At 39.6% G+C, this 20,571-nt stretch overlaps 1 protein-coding gene and 1 non-coding gene across 4 annotated transcripts in view; one reads left to right on the forward strand and one right to left on the reverse strand.

The window, feature by feature from the left end:
* PAFAH1B1 (platelet activating factor acetylhydrolase 1b regulatory subunit 1) overlaps positions 1-20,571 on the reverse strand; it is a 91,705-nt gene that overhangs the window by 15,844 nt on the left and 55,290 nt on the right. For all 3 annotated transcript variants that reach the window (XM_066363473.1, XM_066363475.1, XM_066363476.1), the window contains exons 3-5: positions 12,145-12,229; positions 11,838-11,912; positions 10,386-10,592 (exon numbers count right to left, since the gene is read on the reverse strand). In XM_066363473.1, coding sequence (XP_066219570.1) covers positions 10,386-10,592; positions 11,838-11,912; positions 12,145-12,229 — 367 coding nt within the window. The remainder of the gene's footprint in view (positions 1-10,385; positions 10,593-11,837; positions 11,913-12,144; positions 12,230-20,571) is intronic.
* Positions 3-133, forward strand: LOC136396067 (small nucleolar RNA SNORA5). Its single transcript, XR_010749493.1, has one exon. It is a non-coding gene; the product is annotated as a small nucleolar RNA SNORA5 (small nucleolar RNA).

Consider the following 20,571-nt stretch of genomic DNA (forward strand, 5'->3'; position numbering starts at 1 on the left):
GACACAGCCATGTCAAATTCGGAGCCTGCCCTACACTTGGCAGGCACTGCCCAGAAGGCTGCCCTAGAAACATTGTGACTCATGGGCTCTGATTTCCCTTGCTGGGCTCTGGCAATAATTTGGTTAGACACCAAGAAAAATAAAAGAAAATGATTGATTTCACTCTTCCCATAATAAGTTCACATTTATCTATGATAGGGTATATATAAATCAATTTAGAGAAACTTGGAAATGCATTTTGAAAACTTGGTAACAATGTAAACATCCAATATTGGAGAATGGCTAAGATATAAAATTTGCAACTGTAAGAAATTTAGGAATACATACAATGTTATGTAAAAAAAAAAAGAACACAAATTTACACATATATGATCAAAACTACATAAAAAATAAACCTAAAAAAACCCCCAAACTAGCTTCTAAAACTATTAAACAAAAAACTTCAATACTCTTCCCAATATAAACAAAATTTTTTCCATTTAAATTTAAATGTTCATTTCTCCACATGAAAGTGATATCTATGTTTGATTTTGTGTAATTTTGTTAGATTTATCCTTAAGTATTTGTGGTTTCTTGATGCTACTATAAGTGGCATTTTTAATTTTTAATTTTCTATTCATTGCTAGTTTAGAGGAATAAAGTTACACTTGTAATATTTATTTTCTATCCTATGATTCTGTTAAATTCCATCATAGTTCTAGTAGCTTTTTTGTAAATTGAGATTTTTCTACATAGATCGTGTAATATGCAAATAAAGACAGTTTCATGTCTTCCTTTCAAATCTGTTTGCGTTTTATTTTTACTTCTTCCTTACTGCACTGTCTAGGCACTGCAGTACAAAGGTGAACATATGTGGCTGAGACTGGACATCCCCACCTGGCTTTGGTTTCTAATCTCAGAGTGAAAGCATTCAGTTTTCCACCATTAAATATTATGTCCACCATGGGTTTTTCAGATAGCTTTACTTTTTAATCAAGATTAAAGAAGTTGCCTGACCAGGTGGTGGCACAGTGGATAGAGCGCTGGACTGGGATGCGGAAGACCCAGGTTCAAGACCCGAGGTCGCCAGCTTGAGCACAGGCTCATCTGGTTTGAGCAAAAAGTTCACCAGCTTGAGCCAAAGGTTGCTGGCTCAAGCAAAGGGTTACTCGGTCTGCTGAAGGCCCACTGTCAAGGCACATATGAGAAAGCAATCAATGAACAACTAAGGTGTTGCAACGCGCAATGAAAAAACTGATGATTGATGCTTCTCATCTCTATCCGTTCCTCTCTGTCTGTCCCTGTCTATCCCTCTCTCTGACGCTCTCTATCTCTGTAAAAAAAAAAAAAAAAAAAAAGATTAAAGAAGTTCTCTTCCTAGCTCGATCAGTTTTTCTCAAGAATGGATATTGGAATTTTGTCAAATGCTTTTTCTGAAACTAATACATTTTTTTGTTGATATACACTGCATTGATTTTTCAAATGTGGAATCCATCTTGCATTCTGGGATATAAAGCCTATTTGGCTATGATAGAATTAGTATGAATTTCATATTATTTTATATATAATATTTCTAGATTCAATTTACTTGTAATATGTTAAGAATTTCACATCTGTGTTCAAAATGGTATTGTACTGGTCTATAGTTTTCTTTTGTAAAATCATTGTCTTCTTTTTTTTTGTGGCACAGAGAAAGAGACAGGGACAGATAAGGACAGATACGAAGGAAGAGATATGAGAAACATCAATTCTTCGTTGCAGCTCCTTAGTAGTTCATTGATTGTTTTCTCATATGTGCCTTGACTGGGGGACTCCAGCTGAGCGAGTGACCCCTTGCTCAAGCCAGCAACGTTGGGCTCAGGTCAGCAAACCATGGGGTCATGTCTATGATCCTACACTCAAGCCGGAGACCCCGTGCTCAAGTTGGTGAGCCCGCACTCAAGCCAGTGACTTCAGGGTTTCAAACGTGGGTCCTCTGCATCCCAGTCCAGTGCTCTATCCACTGTGCCATGGTCTGGTCAAGCTCTTTGTCTTATTTTATCTAAATGTTTAATTTTGAAATGAAGAGTTCAGATCAATATTTCACATATTGTGTGTCTTTTCATAAATGATGAGCAAACACATCATTTCAGTTTATAAATGTCAAGAATCAATAAGAATTACTTTTCTTTATATTTATCTTTTGAATGACTATAAAAGTAATAAATGCTCATAAAATATCCCTTATCCTAATAATGGTATAGTTTTTTTCCTTCAATTTTCTATGCCCTTCAAGGATAGTGACTGTGTATATTTCATTATCTTGTTTTCCTTTTGCTTGTAAGAAATTTTCCATGCTGTTAAAAACTTGGGTGTTCTTTTAAAATAATACCTATTGTTGTCTAAAATGTTTAATTATTACAGAAAACATAAGTAAAAAATCTTTGAAGACTGAAAAAATATCTGTTCTCATTTTGCAATATATAAGTCAAAGTGATGGGAGAAAAAGAAAATTTGAGTCAAAAGTATAAACTTTTTAAGCCCTTCATATATTGTGCTAAAATGTTCTCCCATTAGATTGTAACAAAGTAGTGAGAATGCTTCATCAATCATCAAATTCTTAGTAATTCTCATTTAAAAAGTAAAATATCTTGGCAGATTTGATATACATTGTTCTTTTAATTTGCACTTCCTCTATTAGCAGGAAGGCCAAAATTTTTACTATTGTTGATTAGCCATTTCTCTTCTTCTATGGATTATCTGTGCAAGTACTCCTATAGCTCATTTTCTCAGATACTTGTTTTTCATATTTGTTTGAACTCTTTACATATCATATATTTAAGTTGGCACTCCTAAATCTGCTTTATTACTCTAGCTGAATGTTATTTTTCAGTTGTTTGCTGTTCATTTTTTAAATATTTAAGAATTCTAGCCTGACCAAGTGGTGGGTAGCACAGTGGATAGAGCATTGGCCTGGGATTATGAGGACCCAGGTTCAAAACCCCCAAAGTCACTGGCTTGAGAGTGGGACCATCTGGCTTGAACATGGGATGACCCCATGGTTGCTGGCTAGATCCCAAAGGTCACTGGCTTGAAGCCCAAGGTTGCTGGCTTGAGTGCAGGCTTATCCAGCCTGAGTGAAGGCTTGCCAGCTTGCGCACTGGGTAGCAGACTTGAGCATAATCATCAACATGATCCCATGGTTATTAGCGTTAGCCCGAAGTCACTCGTTTGAGCAAGGCATCACTGGCTCAGCTTGAGCCCCTCATCAAGGCACATATGAGAAGCAATCAATGGACAACTAAAGTGATTCAACTAGGAGTTGATGCTTCTTATCTCTCTTCCTTCCTGTATCTTTCTCAAAAAAAAAAAAAAAAAAAAAAGAATTAGTTTTTAAAGACAACCAGAAATGTTTCAAAAATTTAAATGATGCAATTAAAAATACTGTCAAACTATTCCAAATATCTACCTGCTACCAGTTTTCCTAAATTATTATAGTGCAAATATTGATGATATAAATAAAAGGCTCTAAAAGGAAATTCCTGATATTAATAAACTAACACAAACCTGCCTTATTTACCAGATGCATAAGAGAAATCATTTAGTGTAATAAAAAATTTAAATTCTGGCCTGACCATGTGGTGGTACAGTGGACAGAGCATCGGATTGGGATGCAGAGGACCCAAATTTGAAACCCCAAGGACGCCAGCTTGAGTGCGGGCTCATCTGGCTTGAGCACGGCTCACCATCTTGAGCGCAGGATCGTAGACATGACCCCATGGTCGTTGGCTTGAGCAAGGAGTCACTTGGGACAGCTGGAGCTTCCCCCCATGTCAAAGCCCGATAAAGCAATCAATGAACTAAGGTGCCGCAGTGAAGAACTGATGCTTCTCATCTCTCTCCCTTCCTGTCTGTATGTCCTTATCTGTCCCTCTCTATGTCTGTACACACACACACAAATTTAATTTTGTTACTGATAACTGTAACACTGGCTACACCTTTTTGAGCCTTTACCATCTATTTAAATTTGCCAACTACTGTGCTGTTATCTACATTATACATTATATACATATTACTCCATTTTAAGAAAAATTATTTATGACATATTTTTAATCCCCCTTCCCAACAAACGGAAGAACTGAGCCTTTAACATAATCATTTTGCCCAACATAGTCACAAAATTACAAACAATTCTTTGTGTTCTTGAGTTTTTTAAAAAGTAGGTCTATTAAAACCATCTCTTAAAATCATCTAACTTTAGGATTTGGCCAGGTAGCACAGTGGATAAGACATTGTCCTGGCACACTGAGGTCTCAGGTTCGAATTCTATCAGGGCACAAAGGAGAAGCAATCATTGAGTACATAATTAAATGGAACAACTAAGTGGAATGAGTTGATGCTTCTCTTTCTCTCCCGTTTCTCTCTCAAATCAACAGAAAAAAAAATTTTTTTAATCACTTAACTATAATACAACTAAATAAAGAAAATGTAGAAGGGAAAATAGAAAATTTTCATTCCACAAAATATCAAAGGAAGTAATTTATGAGAACAAAAAAGTTTTATGTATAAAAATGAACAGAACAGGCACTGGGTCAGTTGGTTCAATGGATAGAGCGTCGACCTGACATATCAATGTCCTGGGTTCGATCCCTGGTCAGGGCACACAGGAGAAATGACCGTCTGCTTCTCTTCCTCTCCCTCTCCCTCTCCCCCTTCTCTCTTTCTTCCCATTTCGTAGCCAGTGGCTCAACTGGTTCCAGCATCAGCCCCAGCCCCAGGCACTGAGAATGGCTCGGTTGGTCCAAACATTGGCCCCAGACAGTTGTTGCCAGGTGGATCCTGTTTGGGGCGCATGTGGGAGTCTTTCTATTTCCCCTCCTCTCACTTAAAAAACAGAACAACGTTATTTATGATGGTAAAATACTAAAATTAACTTAAAATCCAAAGGAAGATTTGTTAGTGTGTTGAAACACTGCTGACACTAAGTACTCCCTTATCTGACCAGCACTGTGTTATGCAGTTTCCCTGCATTAACTCATTTAATCCTCCCAAAAGTCCTGAGATAGATATTAAATATTTTAATTTCACATAGGAGGAAAGGGAAACACTAAAGTTACTTTGCCCATGATCACATTAATTATTAAATGGCTGGATCAGCAGCTGAATCCAGAACCTGTGTTCTCGACGATTAACGACTATATAAAGACACCACATACAACTAAAACAATTATAGTGGTACCTTGAGATATGAATTCAATTCGTTCTGTAACGGAGCTCGTAAGTCAGTCAACTCATATATCAAATTGCCAATACTGAACCCTTGCGCCAACGTGCCAACTAGTGGCAGCTTCTCAAATCACAACTCGTATCTTGGAATTTTGCTTGGATCTCAAACAAAAATACAAACCGAGTCGCAGCTTGTATCTTAAAAAATTCGTATGTTGGTCTGTTCATATCTCAAGGTACCACTGTAGTTTTAAATCATTAAAAAATCATGATTCATTAGAGGCCCTGACCAGTTGGCTCAGTGGCAGAGCACTGGCCCGTGTGTTGATGTACCAGGTTCAATTCTGGGACACACTGGAGACGCGCCTGTCTGCTTCTCTACCTCTCCCCTTCTCCTTTCTCTGTTTTTTTCTTCCCCTCCCACAGCCAAGGCTCCACTGGAGCAGAGTTGGCCTGGGTGCTGAGGATGGTTCCATGGCCTCTGCCTCAGGCGCTAGAATGGCTCTGGTTGCAACACCCCAGATGGGCAGAGCATCACCCCCTAGTGGGCATGCCGGGTGGATCCAGGTTGGGCATATGCGGGAGTCTGTCTTCCTGCCTCTCTGCTTCTCACTTTAGAAAAATATAGATAGATAAACAAATAAATAAATAAATGTCATGATTCATTAGAAACAAAGAAAGGTGTTTCTAAAATAAGTTTAATCATAAAAGGAAATAAAACTAAATACAAATGCTTTTTATTAACAAAACTTTGTGCATATTAAATAAAGACTAAATAAAAGGGAAACTGAGTAGTTGCTGATATGTGGTATAATTATAGATATAAATTTCAAAACCTCTTTTTGTCATTTTTTTCGTAAGGTAAATGATGTTTATTGGTTCTCCATTTTTTTGAGAGAGAGAGACAGCTAGGGACAGACAGACAAAAGGGAGAGAGATGAGCGGCATCAATTTTTTGTTCATTGACTGCATCCTCATATGTACCTTGGCCAGGGGACTACAGCAGAGCGAGTGACCCTCTGCTCAAACCTTGGGCTTCAAGCCAGCAAACTTTGAGCTCATGCCAGTGACCATGAGGTCACGTCTATAAACCCTTGCTCAAGCCAGCGACCCTGCGCTAAAGCTGGTGAGCCTGCGCTCAAGCCGGACAAGCCCACACTCAAGCCGGCAACCTCGGTGTTTCAAACCTGGGTCCTCTGAGTACCAGTCTGATGCTCTATCACTGTACCACTGCCTGGTCAGGCTATTGGTTCTCCATTTTTATAATCAAAATATAGAAGGCCTTCCTGACCAGTGGTGGCACAAAGGATAGAGAGCGTCTCCCTGGAACGCTGAGGCCACCCAGTGAGTGTGGGCTCATCTGGCTTCAGCGCAGGTACCAGCTTGAGTGCAGGGTTGCTGGCTTGAGCGCGGGATCATTGAAATGATACCATGGTTACTGGCTTGAACCCAAAGGTCACTGGCTGGGCTTCAGCCCCTCCAACCCCCATCAAGGCATGTATGAGAAGCAATCAATGATCATCAAAAGTGACACAACTACGAACTGATGCTTCTCATCTCTTTCCCTTCCTATCTCTCGCTCACTTAAAAGGAGGGGGGGCACAGAAGACTTATTTACAATTATAAAACATATGTAAATAATAGAAATCTTGGCAATCTAAAAATAACAGAACTAATACAAAACTATCTGGTAAGTGGAAAGTAGTCAATATGTACCATTTGTAATAATTTAAAGTTGACTCCACAGTTATCTTTTTTTTTTTTTTTTTTTTTGTATTTTTCTGAAGCTGGAAACGGGGAGAGACAGTCAGACAGACTCCCACATGCGCCCAACCGGGATCCACCCGGCACGCCCACCAGGGGGCGATGCTCTGCCCCTCCGGGGCGTCGCTCTGCAGTGACCAGAGCCACTCCAGCGCCTGGGGCAGAGGCCAAGGAACCATCCCCAGCGCCCGGGCCATCTTTGCTCCAATGGAGCCTTGGCTGCAGGAGGGGAAGAAAGAGACAGAGAGGAAGGAGGGGGGGTGGAGAAGCAAATGGGCGCTTCTCCTATGTGCCCTGGCCAGGAATCGAACCCGGGTCCCCCCGCACGCCAGGCCGACGCTCTACCACTGAGCCAACCGGCCAGGGCCACAGTTATCATTTTAATAGGGCACATTTAGTTTTATTTATGCTTTTCAACCACCATTGCAAAATTAATAGTGAAGACTGGGTTTTCAATCAATTCAGGAATGTCTATCTTCACCCCTATGCCTCATGACAGCAGTCACGTTTTTTAGTGCACAAGACTATCATGAAATCAATCATTTGAAAACATGTCTAAATACATATGAAAAATAGCAGCATATTAAGATATTAGGAATGTGATCATCTTAGCCTACAGAAATACATGATACACATAGGAATTTAAGACTCTCTTCTGATCCTGGCCAGTTGGCTCAGTGAATAGAGCATTATCCTGGTGTGCCCAGGTCAGGAGTTTGATCCCTAGTCAAGGCAAATAGTTGAAGCAACCAATGAGTGCACAACTAAATGGAATTAACTAAGTGGAAAAGCTGAGGCTTCCCCTTCTCTCTCCCTCCCCTACCTTCCTCCACGGATCACCACAGCAGTGGTCCCCAAGCTTTTTTGGGCCACAGACTGGTTTAATGTCAGAAAATATATTCACGAACCGGCCTTTAGGGTAGGACAGATAAATGTATCATGCGACCAAGACAAGCGTCAAGAGTGAGTCTTAGATGAAGCAGAGAGAATCTGGTCATTTTTTAAAAACAAAACATCGTTCAGACTTAAATATAAATAAAATGGAAATAATATGTTATTTATTCTTTCTCTGCAGACCGGTACCAAATGGCCCACGGACCGGTACCGGTCCGCGGCCCAGGGTTTGGGGACCACTGACCTACAGGACAGAAGGAAGCCACTGATTTAGAAAACTAAAAAAAACACAAAAGGAAAACATAAAACTGTTTAATATGAAGAACAGGTTTAGTTGAGTCACAGTTAAAGTGTTTCCTACATTTTTATGCTAGACTGCTGCTATGTGGTATTTATAATCTCAACAATCTACTTACGTTTTCGTTCTTTCTTTCTTTAATTTTTATTTTTTTAGTGAGAGCAGGGGTGACAGAGACAGACTCCCACATGCACCCTGACCAGGATCCACCTAGCAAGCCCACCAAGGGGTGATGGCTGCCCATCTGGGGCCCTTGCTCTGTTGCAACTGGAGCCTTTTTTTAGTGCCTGAGGCAGAGGCCATGGAGCCATCCTCAGTGCCCGAGGCCAACTTGCTGCAATCAAGGTATGGTAGCAGGAGGGGAGGAGAAGAGAGAAAGAGACAGAAAAATAAGGGGGTGGAGTGTGGAAAAGCAGATGGTTGCTTCTCCTGTGTGCCCTGATTGGGAATCGAACCCAGGACATCCACATTCCAGGCTGATGCTCTACCAGTAAGCCAACCACCTAGGGCTACTTACATTTTCTTAATTAAACTGCTACAAATGAAACTTAAACTGAAATAAGCCTTAGGACACAGAAACCGACCTAAAACTTTTAACTATAGTTTACTTGTCTTTCTGCAGGTGGTTTATACAATTGCCACTATCTGGATCAAAGGAAATTATAAAAAACAACCTATTTTTCCTGATCAAAAAATAAAACATTAAAATGTATATGATTATGGGGAAAAAAACAAAAATGAAAGAAAGAAATATATAACTTATAGAGCTATAAACTCCTACATTCCTACAACCCTGGAGGGAACTACGTTTTAGTTTGGAATCAAAACCAAAATACATCAAGAAGAGTCCAATTCAAGTAGCTCCTCTATTAAATTTTTTTGCAGAATATATTCATCTGAATTACTGGTGTGTAATCCTGTATTTTCAACTATCAACTCTGCTTAAAATTAAGGTGCAGGCCCTGGCCGGTTGGCTCAGCGGTAGAGCGTCGGCCTGGTGTGCGGGGGACCCAGGTTCGATTCCCGGCCAGGGCACATAGGAGAAGCGCCCATTTGCTTCTCCACCCCCCCTCCTTCCTCTCTGTCTCTCTCTTCCCCTCCCGCAGCCAAGGCTCCATTGGAGCAAAGATGGCCCGGGCGCTGGGGATGGCTCCTTGGCCTCTGCCCCAGGCGCTAGAGTGGCTCTGGTCGCCACAGAGCGACGCCCCGGAGGGGCAGAGCATCGCCCCCTGTTGGGCGTGCCGGGTGGATCCCGGTTGGGCGCATGCGGGAGTCTGTCTGATTGTCTCTCCCCGTTTCCAGCTTCAGAAAAATACAAAAAAAAAAAAAAGGTGCACACTTAACATCTTCATTCTCCAATAACAATTATTTAAGTACTAGATAACCTATTGTACAATGCTAAATTATCAACACCCAATTCTCTCAAATTCATCAGTGAACTTATTTGGCAGCTTGCCTCCCAGGAGCTACAATTTTATTCTACAAATTTTTTTAAGAGATATTTTTACTTATTCATTTTAGAGAAGAGAGGGGGAGAAAGAGAGAGAAAGAGAAGGGGGGAGGAGCAGGAAACATCAACTCCCACATGTGCCTTGACCAGGCAAGCCCAGGGTTTTGAACTGACCACCTCAGCATTCCAGGTCAATGCTTTAACCACCATGCCACCACAGGTCAGTATTCTACAAATATTATTATTCTGTCTTTAAGGTTAAAAACCAATCACACAGTTTCAAAGAGTTTCTCCTTTCCCTCTTTTTAGGTCCTCATTTTTAGGACTTTTTTACTTCTTTCACCCAATTAAATTTAAATCTGCTTTTAACAATTATTGTGGCTCTGGCCAGTTGGCTCAGTGGTAGAGCAGCCTGGCATGTGGAGGTACTGGGTTCAACTCCTGGACAGGAAAAGCAACCACCTGCTTTTCTACCCCTCCCTCCTCCTCCCTTTCTCTATCTGTCTCTGTCTTCCTCTCCCAAGCCATAGCTCAATTGGTTCTAGGAGTTGGTCCTGGGCACTGAGGATGGCTCCATGGCCTCTACCTCAGGCATTAAAATAGCATGGTTGCCAAGCAACAGAGAAATGTCCCAGATGAGCAGAACATTGCCCCATTGGGGGCTTGCCGGGTGGATCCTGGTTGGGGTGCATGCAGAAGCCCATCTGTCTTTGCCTCCCCTCCTTCTCACTGAATAAAAAGCAGACAAACAAAAACAATTATCCTACTACACATCTTTCATTTTGAAAAAATTACCTTAATCGTAGCATCCTCTGAAGCTGAGACCATAACACTGAACACAGGGTGGAAAATGACTCGAGTGACTGGACTCCTATGACCACTCAATGCATATTTTTCTGGTGGACGGGGAATCCATTCTTTTGGGTCTCGTTTCTGACCAAGAGGTCCACCCGACGTAAATTCTTCTTTTGCTTCATTTAGTTTTGATTCTAATTCCATAACCTAAAGAATGAACATGGTTATGTACAGAGACTCCAATAAAAAACACATTTAATATTTTTTTTAAATGCTTTTATTTTGGCCCTGGCCGGTTGGCTCAGTGGTAGAGCATCGGCCTGGCGTGCAGGAGTCCCAGGTTCAATTCCTGGCCAGGGCACACAGGAGAAGCACCCATCTGCTTCTCCACCCCTCCTCCCCCTCTCCTTCCTCTGTCTCTCTCTTCCCCTCCCGCAGCCAAGGCTCCATTGGAGCAAAGTTGGCCCGGGTGCTGAGGATGGCTCTGTGGCCTCTGCCTCAGGCACTAGAATGGCTCTGGTTGCAACCAAGCGATGCCCCGGATGGGCAGAGCATCGCCCCCTGGTGGGCGTGCCGGGTGGATCCCAGTCGGGCACATGCGGGAGTCTGTCTGACTGCCTCCCTGTTTCCAACTTCAGGGGGAGAAAAAAAAAAAAAAAAAAAAAAAAAAAAAAAAAAAAAAAAAAAATATCATTAATTTACAAAGCATTCATCATTAAAAATTATTTACCAACAAAATTTTAGTGTTATGACAGAACTAAAAATTGAGAGAAACTCACTACAATTTTGTCTTAATTCAACTCAAAAAAATTTTTCAATTTATATCTACTATTTAGAGGAAGAGCAGTACACCTATCTATGTTGGTCCCTCTAAGTCTTTTATTCCTAGTAAATTCGTCCCAAACCAAGTTTACATTACCTGTATACATGCTAACAATATTTATAATAAAAATCAAGATTAATGTTTATGTGTTAGGTTCTTTCCTAAGAGCGGTTTTATGCATTAATTCATGTTATAACAATGTTACTTATTTATTCTAGCTTTGTCTACTAAAAATATAAATTTTAGGACCAGAATTTTATTGCCTTCATTTAAACATAAAAATAAAAGCTTCAGAAATAAAGTAACTTGTCTAAGCACACACTTTCATGCTCTTTCCCAGCATTATGTTGGCTCCACGGGTTCTTATCTAAATAAGTACACAGATAAGTTCTTCAGTATCAATTCCTTGATGTCAGGTTTATGTAGATTCAATCGAACTAGTACCCAGGTTGTGTAAATTAGCTTGCATCAGGAATGATCTGTCTGGGTCAGTTTTTTTAATGCATAAAAATGTATTCTTTTATGCCTTTTCAAGATTAAATATAATTAATTAATGCAGAAGAGTAATTTATGTTAATATTTTCAGAAAGTTTATATAATATTCCAAATACAACTTAAAATTTATTTACCTTCTTTTGTAATCTAATAACAGATGTCCATTTCTTTTCCAAAAGACCAGCATATTTCTTATCTAATTCTTCATTCTAGAAAAAAAAAATAACCTTTTAAAAAATGGCTCAATTCTAAAAGTTCAAGCCATACAGACCATTTATCCTTGAATCTAACTAACATTACTAAAAATCTTATACCAACAAAAGGGTGAAAACAAAGTTTAGTGCCAAGTAAATAACAAATGATAAGATCTGTGAATAACTGAAGTGACTATTAACTGACACTTGAGTATACTCCACTTACAATTGTAAAAGGCAAACATACCATATCTAATTCAGCTTCCTTTTTAAAAACTGAATATGCCTCTTCATAGCCATTTGAACGAAGATAATCTGCTATAGCTCGATTTCTGAAAGAAAACAAATTCAAATGACTCCTAACAAAATCCCACTTCTACTTTGATTAAATGTTTTATTTAAAATCTCATGACAGTATTCTCTTACAAAAAATACAAGCATTTCACAATAAAAGGGAACCCCCCCCACAAGCCTCTCAAACATTTAGCCCTTCATAGTATATCCATATATTATATTATTCTTGAACTTTTAGCTTAACTTTCCTTTTTTTGTTTATTTTATTGATTTTAGAGAGAGAGGAATGGGGAAAGAAAGGGGGGGGGCACACTGATATGTTCCTTTATGTGCCCTGACTGGGGATCAAACCAGCAACCTCTGTACTTCAGAACCAGGTTCTAAACCAACTGAGCTCTCCTACCATAGTTAGCTTGTTTCTAATGTGTTGCTCATCTTATAAGCTGTGGGCATTCTACATATGTAAAAATATGACATATAATTAGATCAATTTGTAACAGTAATTACCAATTTTGTTTATTTAGCCTTCCCTTACTACTTTTTTTTTTTTATAGGGACAGAGAGAGAGTCAGAGAGAGGGATAGATAGGGACAATCAGACAGGAATGGAGAGAGATGAGAAGCATCAATCATTAGTTTTTCATTGCGACACCTTAGTTGTTAATTGCTTTCTCATATGTGCCCTGACCGCGGGGCTACAGCAGACCGAGTAACCCCTTGCTCGAGCCAGCGACCTGGGGTCCAAGCTGGTGAGCGTTTTGCTCAAGCCAGATTAGCCCGTGCTCAAGCTAGCGACCTCGGTGTCTCGAACCTGGGTCCTCCACATCCCAGTCCAATGCTCTATCCACTGTGCCACCGCCTAGTCAGACCCCTTACTACTTGTTATGCTAATAAACACTCAAGGACTAGCAATTGAAATTTAGTTTTATAGAAAGACTTGTTTTAATAAAAATTGGTAAGTATTTTAGTATTAGAGACATCTTTAAACTATTAGAGTGGGTAAAAAGAGCACAAGCTGTAAACTTAGTATACTATCAAAGAATAAGACACTAATTTAGAATTAGAGAGAAACTGATGCTGAATCAGCAGATGCCTTTTCATGCTCTCCTTATATTCTTTCAAAGAGAAAATCAGCTATCTCCCTCCTAAGGCAACCTATTCCTCTCTCTCTCACTTTTTTTTAGTCTTTAAGGCCACTGTGATACAAAAAGTTGTTGCCTGAGATTTCCTTTAAAGCAATCTACATAAATTTAAAAATTAATATACACAAAAGGTTCAACAAATTTTACATATATAAGTACACAATAATGTGTCCTTTCCACTACTGACCCCCAATATTCCATCCCTGAGACCATCACTTTACCAGTGTTTTGTTTTCTTTCAGAGATAAATCTATCAACACACATTTCTGCATAGTCCTCTACAGATAACCAATACGTTTTTAAAACAAACTGCAATTCATTACATATGTCTTACAATGTCACATAAACTCACTTAATCTTAGCAATCATCTCTATCAGATGTAAACCTACCTTTTTTCTTTTATATTGTATTCCACTATGGGAACATGCTTTTATTACTACAAACAATACTGCTATGATTACACTGTATAAATATCAATGCCACTGCTCACCTAAAACTTTAGGAAATACAAGAACTCTAACAGCATTATAGAATTGGTGAGATTAAGTATTTTGTTGTTGTTGTTTTTTGACAGAGACAGAGAGTCAGAGAGAGGGACAGATAGGGTCAGACAGACAGGAGAGAGATGAGAAGGACCAATTCTTCAATGAAACACCTTAGTTGTTCAATGATTGCTTTCTCAGGCCCTGGCCAGTTGGCTCAGTGGTAGAATGTCAGCCCAGCGTGTAAATCCTGGGTTCAATTCCTGGTCAAGGCATATAGGAGAAGTGCCCATCTGCTTCTCCACCCTTCCCCCTCTCCTTCTTCTCTATCTCTTCTTTCTTCCCCTCCCGCAGCTGAGGCTCATTGGAGCAAAATTGGCCAGGGAGCTGAGGATGGCTCCATGGCCTCAGCCTCAAGCGCTAGAATGGCTCCAGCTGCAAAGAAGCAACGCCCCAGTTGGGTAAAGCATTGCCCCTGGTGGGCATGCCAGGTGGATCCTAGTCGGGCACATGCAGGAGTTCGTCTGACTGCCTCCCCGCTTCTTACTTCAGAAAAATACGAAAACAAACAAATAAAAACAATGATTGCTTTCTCATATGTGCCTTGACCTGGGGCGAGACTACAGGAGAGCAAGTGACCTCTTGCTCAAACCAGCAACCCTCAGCTCACGCCAGGGACCATGGGGGCAAGTCTATAATCCTATATTCAAGCCAGCGACTCCGTGCTCAAGCTGGATGAGCCCACACTCAAGCTGGCAACGAATGTGGGTCCTCTGTGTCCCAATTGGACACTCTATCCACTGCACCACCACCTGGTCGGGCAAGAGATTAAGTTTTAATTCAATGGCATATTACAAAAAAACAAAACATTGGAGAAATGCAATAGGGAATTATATCTTTCTTTATATTCCAGGCAATTATCAGCATAGCATAACAAAGATTAAAGCACAATAGCTAGTGAAAGACAAAGCCAGCACATCACACTCTGGCTAAGGGAGTTGAGGAAATGTAAATTCTTACTATTACTGTGAGTATGTGTCTATGTGCTGCTCATATCACAGCATATGGCCTACTCTACTAATGGTAACTTGCTTCATTAAGAAATATCTTCTTTAAACAGAGCTGAAATCTACTTAATTTCTACCAAGTAGTTTTACTTGGGCCTTCCAAAACAATATAAAATAGGAAGGCAAATTATCTCACCAAATATTGTGTTGTCAAAACCTGTATTACAAACCTTCAACAAAAATAAATTTTCCTTTTGGAAGAAAGAATTCTTTTCCCTTTTGTTAGAATATCCAAAATAATAAGATAAACAAGTGACATCTTTTTCCCTCCCCACATCCCTTTCCACATCAAATCAATGGGGAAAATAAATAAATAAGAATAGTGTAAGCTGCCTCTGTGTAATTCACATTATGGGGGTGCTGGAAGGAGAGGGGAGAGAGCAAGAAATTGAAAACCTATTTGAAAAAATGACAGAAAACTTCCCTAAGCTGGTAAAGGAAATAGACACACAAGTCCAGGAAGCATAGTCTTAAACAACATGAACTCGAAGTGGCCCACAACAAGACACATCATAATTAAAATGTCAAAGGTTAAAATAAAGACAAAGAGAGCCCGGCCAGATAGCTCAGTACGTAAGAGCATCGCTCCAAAACGCAGAGGTTGTCAGTTCAATCCAAGTCAGAGCACATATTAAAACAGATCTATGTTCCTGTCTCTCTCTCCCTTCAATAAAATAAATATTTTTTAAAAACCTCACACTTAAATAAATAAATACAGGCTCACACTTATAAACAAATAAATAAATACATACGGGGGGGGGGGGGAGCAGTTAGTTACCTACAAGGGAGCTCCCATAAAACTGTCAGCTGATTTCTCAACAGAAACTTTGCAGGTGGAAAAAATTAGCATGAAATAGTCAAAGGGATGAAAAGTAGGAATATACAACCAAGATTACTCTCCCCAGTAAAGCTATCATTTAGAATCAAAGGACAGATAAAGAGCTTCCCAGATAAGAAAAGGCTAAAGAAGTTCATTATCACCAAACCAGTATTACAAGAAATGTTGGAAGGGGGGGGGAGGAGAAAGAAAAAAGGAAATGTTAAAGTCTCTTCTTTAAGAAGAAAAACAAAGATAAAAAAATATGAATAATAGCTTGGTTGGTTGGAATGTCCCAAACGAAGCACAGAGGTTGTTGGTTCAGTCCTGGTCAGGGCACATACCAGGAAGAGATCGATATTTCTGTTTCTCTCCCCTCACCCTCCCTCTCTCTTCCTTCCTCTCTTACCAATATCAATAAATAAAAAATAAAAAGTAAAAATATGAATAATAATGTAGCAAAAATATGTACCTATTAACAATTACTTTAAATGGATTAAACAAAACTAAAAAATCTGGGGTAGCAATACTTATAATCGGACAAAGTAGACTCTAAAACAGAGGTCGGGAACCTATGGCTTGTGAGCCAGATGTGGCTCTTTTGAGGGCTACACCTGGCTCGCAGATAAATCTTTAATAAAAAATAATAATAACATTAAAAATATAAAACATTCTCATGTATTACAATCCATTCATTTCCTACTGCTCATGTTCATGGTTGCGGGTGGCTGGAGCCAATCACAGTTGTCCTCTGGGACAACACCAAATTTTTATTGGATAATGCGTAAGGTACATGGGTCGTTGTATGGCTCTCATGGAATTACATTTTAAAATGTGGCGTTCATGGCTCTCAGCCAAAAAGGTTCCCGACCCCTCCTCTAAAACAAAAACTGTAACAAGGAACAAAAAAGTACCCAGCAACTCCCTTTCTGGGTTTTACCTGAAGAAACCCAAAGAAGTAAATCAAAAAGAAATATATACATCCTTATGTTTATTACAGCATTACTTATAACAGGGAAGATATGGAAGCAACCTAAGTGGATAAATGGATAAAGAAGTGGTGTGTGTGTATATATATACAATATATACGCACACAATATGATATATGATTCAGCCATAAAAAAGAATAAAATCTTGCCATCTGCAACAACATGGATGGACCTAAAGGATATTATGCTCAGTGAAGTACGCCAGACAATTTCACTTACTTGTAGCATCTAAAAAACAAAATACAGGCCCTGGCCGGTTGGCTCAGTGGTAGGGCATCGGCCTGGCGTGCAGAAGTCCTGGGTTTGATTCCCGGCCAGGGCACACAGGAGAAGCGCCCATCTGCTTCTCCACCCCTCCCCCTCTCCTTCCTGTCTGTCTGTCTCTTCCCCTCCCGCAGTGAGGCTCCATTGGAGCAAAGATGGCACGGGTGCTGGGGATGGCTCCTTGGCCTCTGCCCCAGGCACTGGAGTGGCTCTGGTCGCAACAGAGCGATGCCCCGGAGGAGCAGAGCATTGCCCCCTGGTGGGCATGCCGGGTGGATCCCGGTCGGGCGCATGCGGGAGTCTGTCTGACTGGCTCTCCCCGTTTCCAGCTTCAGAAAAATACCAAAAACAAACAAACAAAAAACAAAAAAACAAAATACACAAACAAGCAGAACAGAAACAGAATCAAAGATACAGAACATTCTGACAGTTGCCAGATAGGAGAGAGGCTGGGGAAAAAGGTGAAATTTAGAAGTTTACAAAATGTCAGTTACAGAACAATCACGGGGATAATAAGTACAGCACAGGGAATACAGTCAATAATCTTGTAATAGCTATATATGGTGTCAGATGGGTAAAAGCTATTGTGGTGGTAAATTTCTAATCACAGAATTGTACACCTGAAACTAATATAATATTGTTGTCAACTGTAATTTAAAAATAAAAATAAAAAATACCAGTGATGGGATGTCTTAACACTATGACATGTTTGTTTAGAAAAAGAAGAGAGGCCCTGGCCAGTTGGCTCAGTGGTAGAGTGTCAGCCTAGCATGTGGATGTCCTGGCTTTGATTCCCAATCAGGGCACACAGGAGAAGCAACCATTTGCTTCCTCATCCTACTTCTTTCTCTCCCCACCACCCTCGTCACCTGCAGCCGTAATTTGTTTGGGTCTAGTGCATCAACCCCGGGCACTGAGGATAGCTCTGTGGAGCCTCTGCCTCAGGTGCTAAAAATAGCTCAGTTGCAAGCACTGGCCCAAGACGGAAGTTGCTGGGTAGATCCCAGTTGGGGCACGTGCAGGTGTCTGACTGTCTCCCCTCCTCTCAATTGAAAGAAAAAAAGAAAAGAAAGAAAAAGAAAAGAGGTATCACATGGCACCAATAATACAATACTGAACTCCCAAAAAGCAAGATATATATAGAAAATTATTGCAAATAAATTAGAATTGACGTTTAAATGAGTCTGATACCATTAGGGATAGTTGTATAACACATTGATGTCTACAACCTAGTCCCAGAAGAGTCTAGTCAATTCTATTTCCATAGTAAATACTATTTAGTCAGACTTCTTAGTCACATGTCAGGTTAGTGATGTTAAAAAGAGTCAAGAAACAGAAGTCAGGTTCCCATGAACAGATAATTTTGGCACCACCACTCTTAATTGCCTCACCACTCAATACCTAAGCCATCTACTGATCCAGTGAAGGAGTACCAGCTAACTCAGGCAGAGTACTTCCATCACTTAAGAATAAATAAGACTAAATCATCCCTTGGTTCTAAAAGCTTTTTAGTGTTTGCTACCCAATTTCAGTTGTTGACCTATTGTTGCCTTTCACCAGTTTTATTAAAGATAGAAGACCTATCTCTTTTGAAACAAATGGATATCAAGGCAAAAGTTTATAATAATCTCTACAAGCTTTAAATTAATGATTTAATCTATTAAGCTCAGGAGATGGAATAAAGCAACCAATTACTAGAATAAAAGAAAAATTCACACAGAAGTGTTTATGTCATTCTGAGTACACCAAAACCAGTAATCCTATATAGGATCAGAGAACATGATTAAAATCAAAAGAAAGTCCTTGAAAGCGATTAAAGGCTTTTATCCATGAACTGACTAGAAAGAGCTTAATTAAGCTTACATACGAAACAGCACCATACTGGAAATAGTCTATTGCTCCTTTGAAACTATTACAATAACAAAAGATTGTGTTTGTTTTCTAATCTATTCCAAGTTTATTAAAATATCAGGATTAAGTTTTAGGCATTTTAGCGGCTTTCTTACACTCTTTGTTGTTCCTGTATTCCCCAGGATAATTTTTTAGTTGGAATATCAGTCATAACACCACACCAGTACCAACCCATACATATCCTCACAATCTTATAAATGGAAATAAGATTTTTGTTACTCAAATTCTATGAACTGCTAATTAAACAACAACTCTAAAAAGACTGGACAGCACCAAAAATAAAAGCAGGCCACTTCAGGGTCCCCAGAATCTCTTACAAATTTAAGTTGGAGCAGAGGGAATGAATCATAGAGCTTGTGTTAAGAGGAGACTAAGGTAGAATCTGTTTTTCATAGGTAAAAAAAAATAGGTTCACAGAACTTAACTGACTTTTTAATAGCAAGTGATGCATGGCTGGGCATCAAATTTGGGTCTTTTGAAGCTAAAATGACAATAAAGGTGTTTTTTAAACTGTGTACTCTTGCGCTCTAAGATTGAATAAAAATGTTCTGGGAATTGTATATATATTTTAACTGATTACATGAGGAGAAACAAGGTTAAGTCAAAAGCTGAAAAACTGAGATGTTTTCTTACCAGAGCCATTAAAAAGAGATACATTGAATAAAAGATGATTTTACATATTCAAGAATTTGGAAAGCAATGGAGTTAAGGTTCATTATTCTAAAAGGCTGCAGTGGCCCAGTGAATCTGGAAGGATGACTGCAGGGTTATGAGGGCACATATAAAGGTAACAGAGAAGACCAGGCAAGATCATTCAAGTTCACACCACCAGGAACACATTGCTGCTATCTTTAGTAGACAATCCTCATACCATCAAAGGCTTCACCATTTTAGACAAACACAAAGACGATCTCCACAGTCCTGGGAAAGGTGTGAATAAAGTTTATTTTAAGCACAGAGACACTGAAGATGGTTGTCAAAGGACATTAACCAAGTCTCAGGTAATGACATCTTAAATATGCGTCAATAGCCCACTGAGTCTTTGCAGAAAGGACAGTACAGATGTGATGAGTTCCTAGCCACAGATTTTATACCTTTCTAACCCTGTGTGCTCTGAAAAAGAGGAACAACGGTCATCCTTCATTATCAAACCTGAAGACACCTACTTCAAAAGGGTAGTCCAGGATTCAACTACTACCAGTTTTGGAATAAGCACAGCAAGAGGTCACAATGAGACCATCCTAGCAATGCTGAAGAAAAGGAAAATGAAATTTTGACAAGTCAGTGTCAGTGGACCTTCATCTTTACCATTAAACAAAAGAACACGTGACTGGAACACTAGGCTATCAGTTACCATTATTCTTCAGTAGAGACCTGGGACTGAGGCATACCGTCTACCCCTCACTCTCCACACCACAGCAGCAACAAAATCTACCTACCAAATAGGTGCACCACGTTGCATTTTTAAAGCAAATCAAAACAAAACAAAAAAATGAACACAAAAAAGACATTATTGTTGTTCATTCTCCTATGTAGACAAAAATTTCTGAGTAATAGAACCACAAAGCAGAGGGTGGCACAATTCAGTTTTGATCCACCTCCTTATTTATATTTACTTCTTTACTTTTCTAAGCTTGTCACTAAAAATAAACATACTAAAAACTAAAATAAATGAAGATATGATTATAGGACTTCAACTGGCCAAGAT

Source organism: Saccopteryx leptura, chromosome 2, assembly GCF_036850995.1.
Source record: "Saccopteryx leptura isolate mSacLep1 chromosome 2, mSacLep1_pri_phased_curated, whole genome shotgun sequence".
NCBI classification, from domain to species: domain Eukaryota; kingdom Metazoa; phylum Chordata; class Mammalia; order Chiroptera; family Emballonuridae; genus Saccopteryx; species Saccopteryx leptura.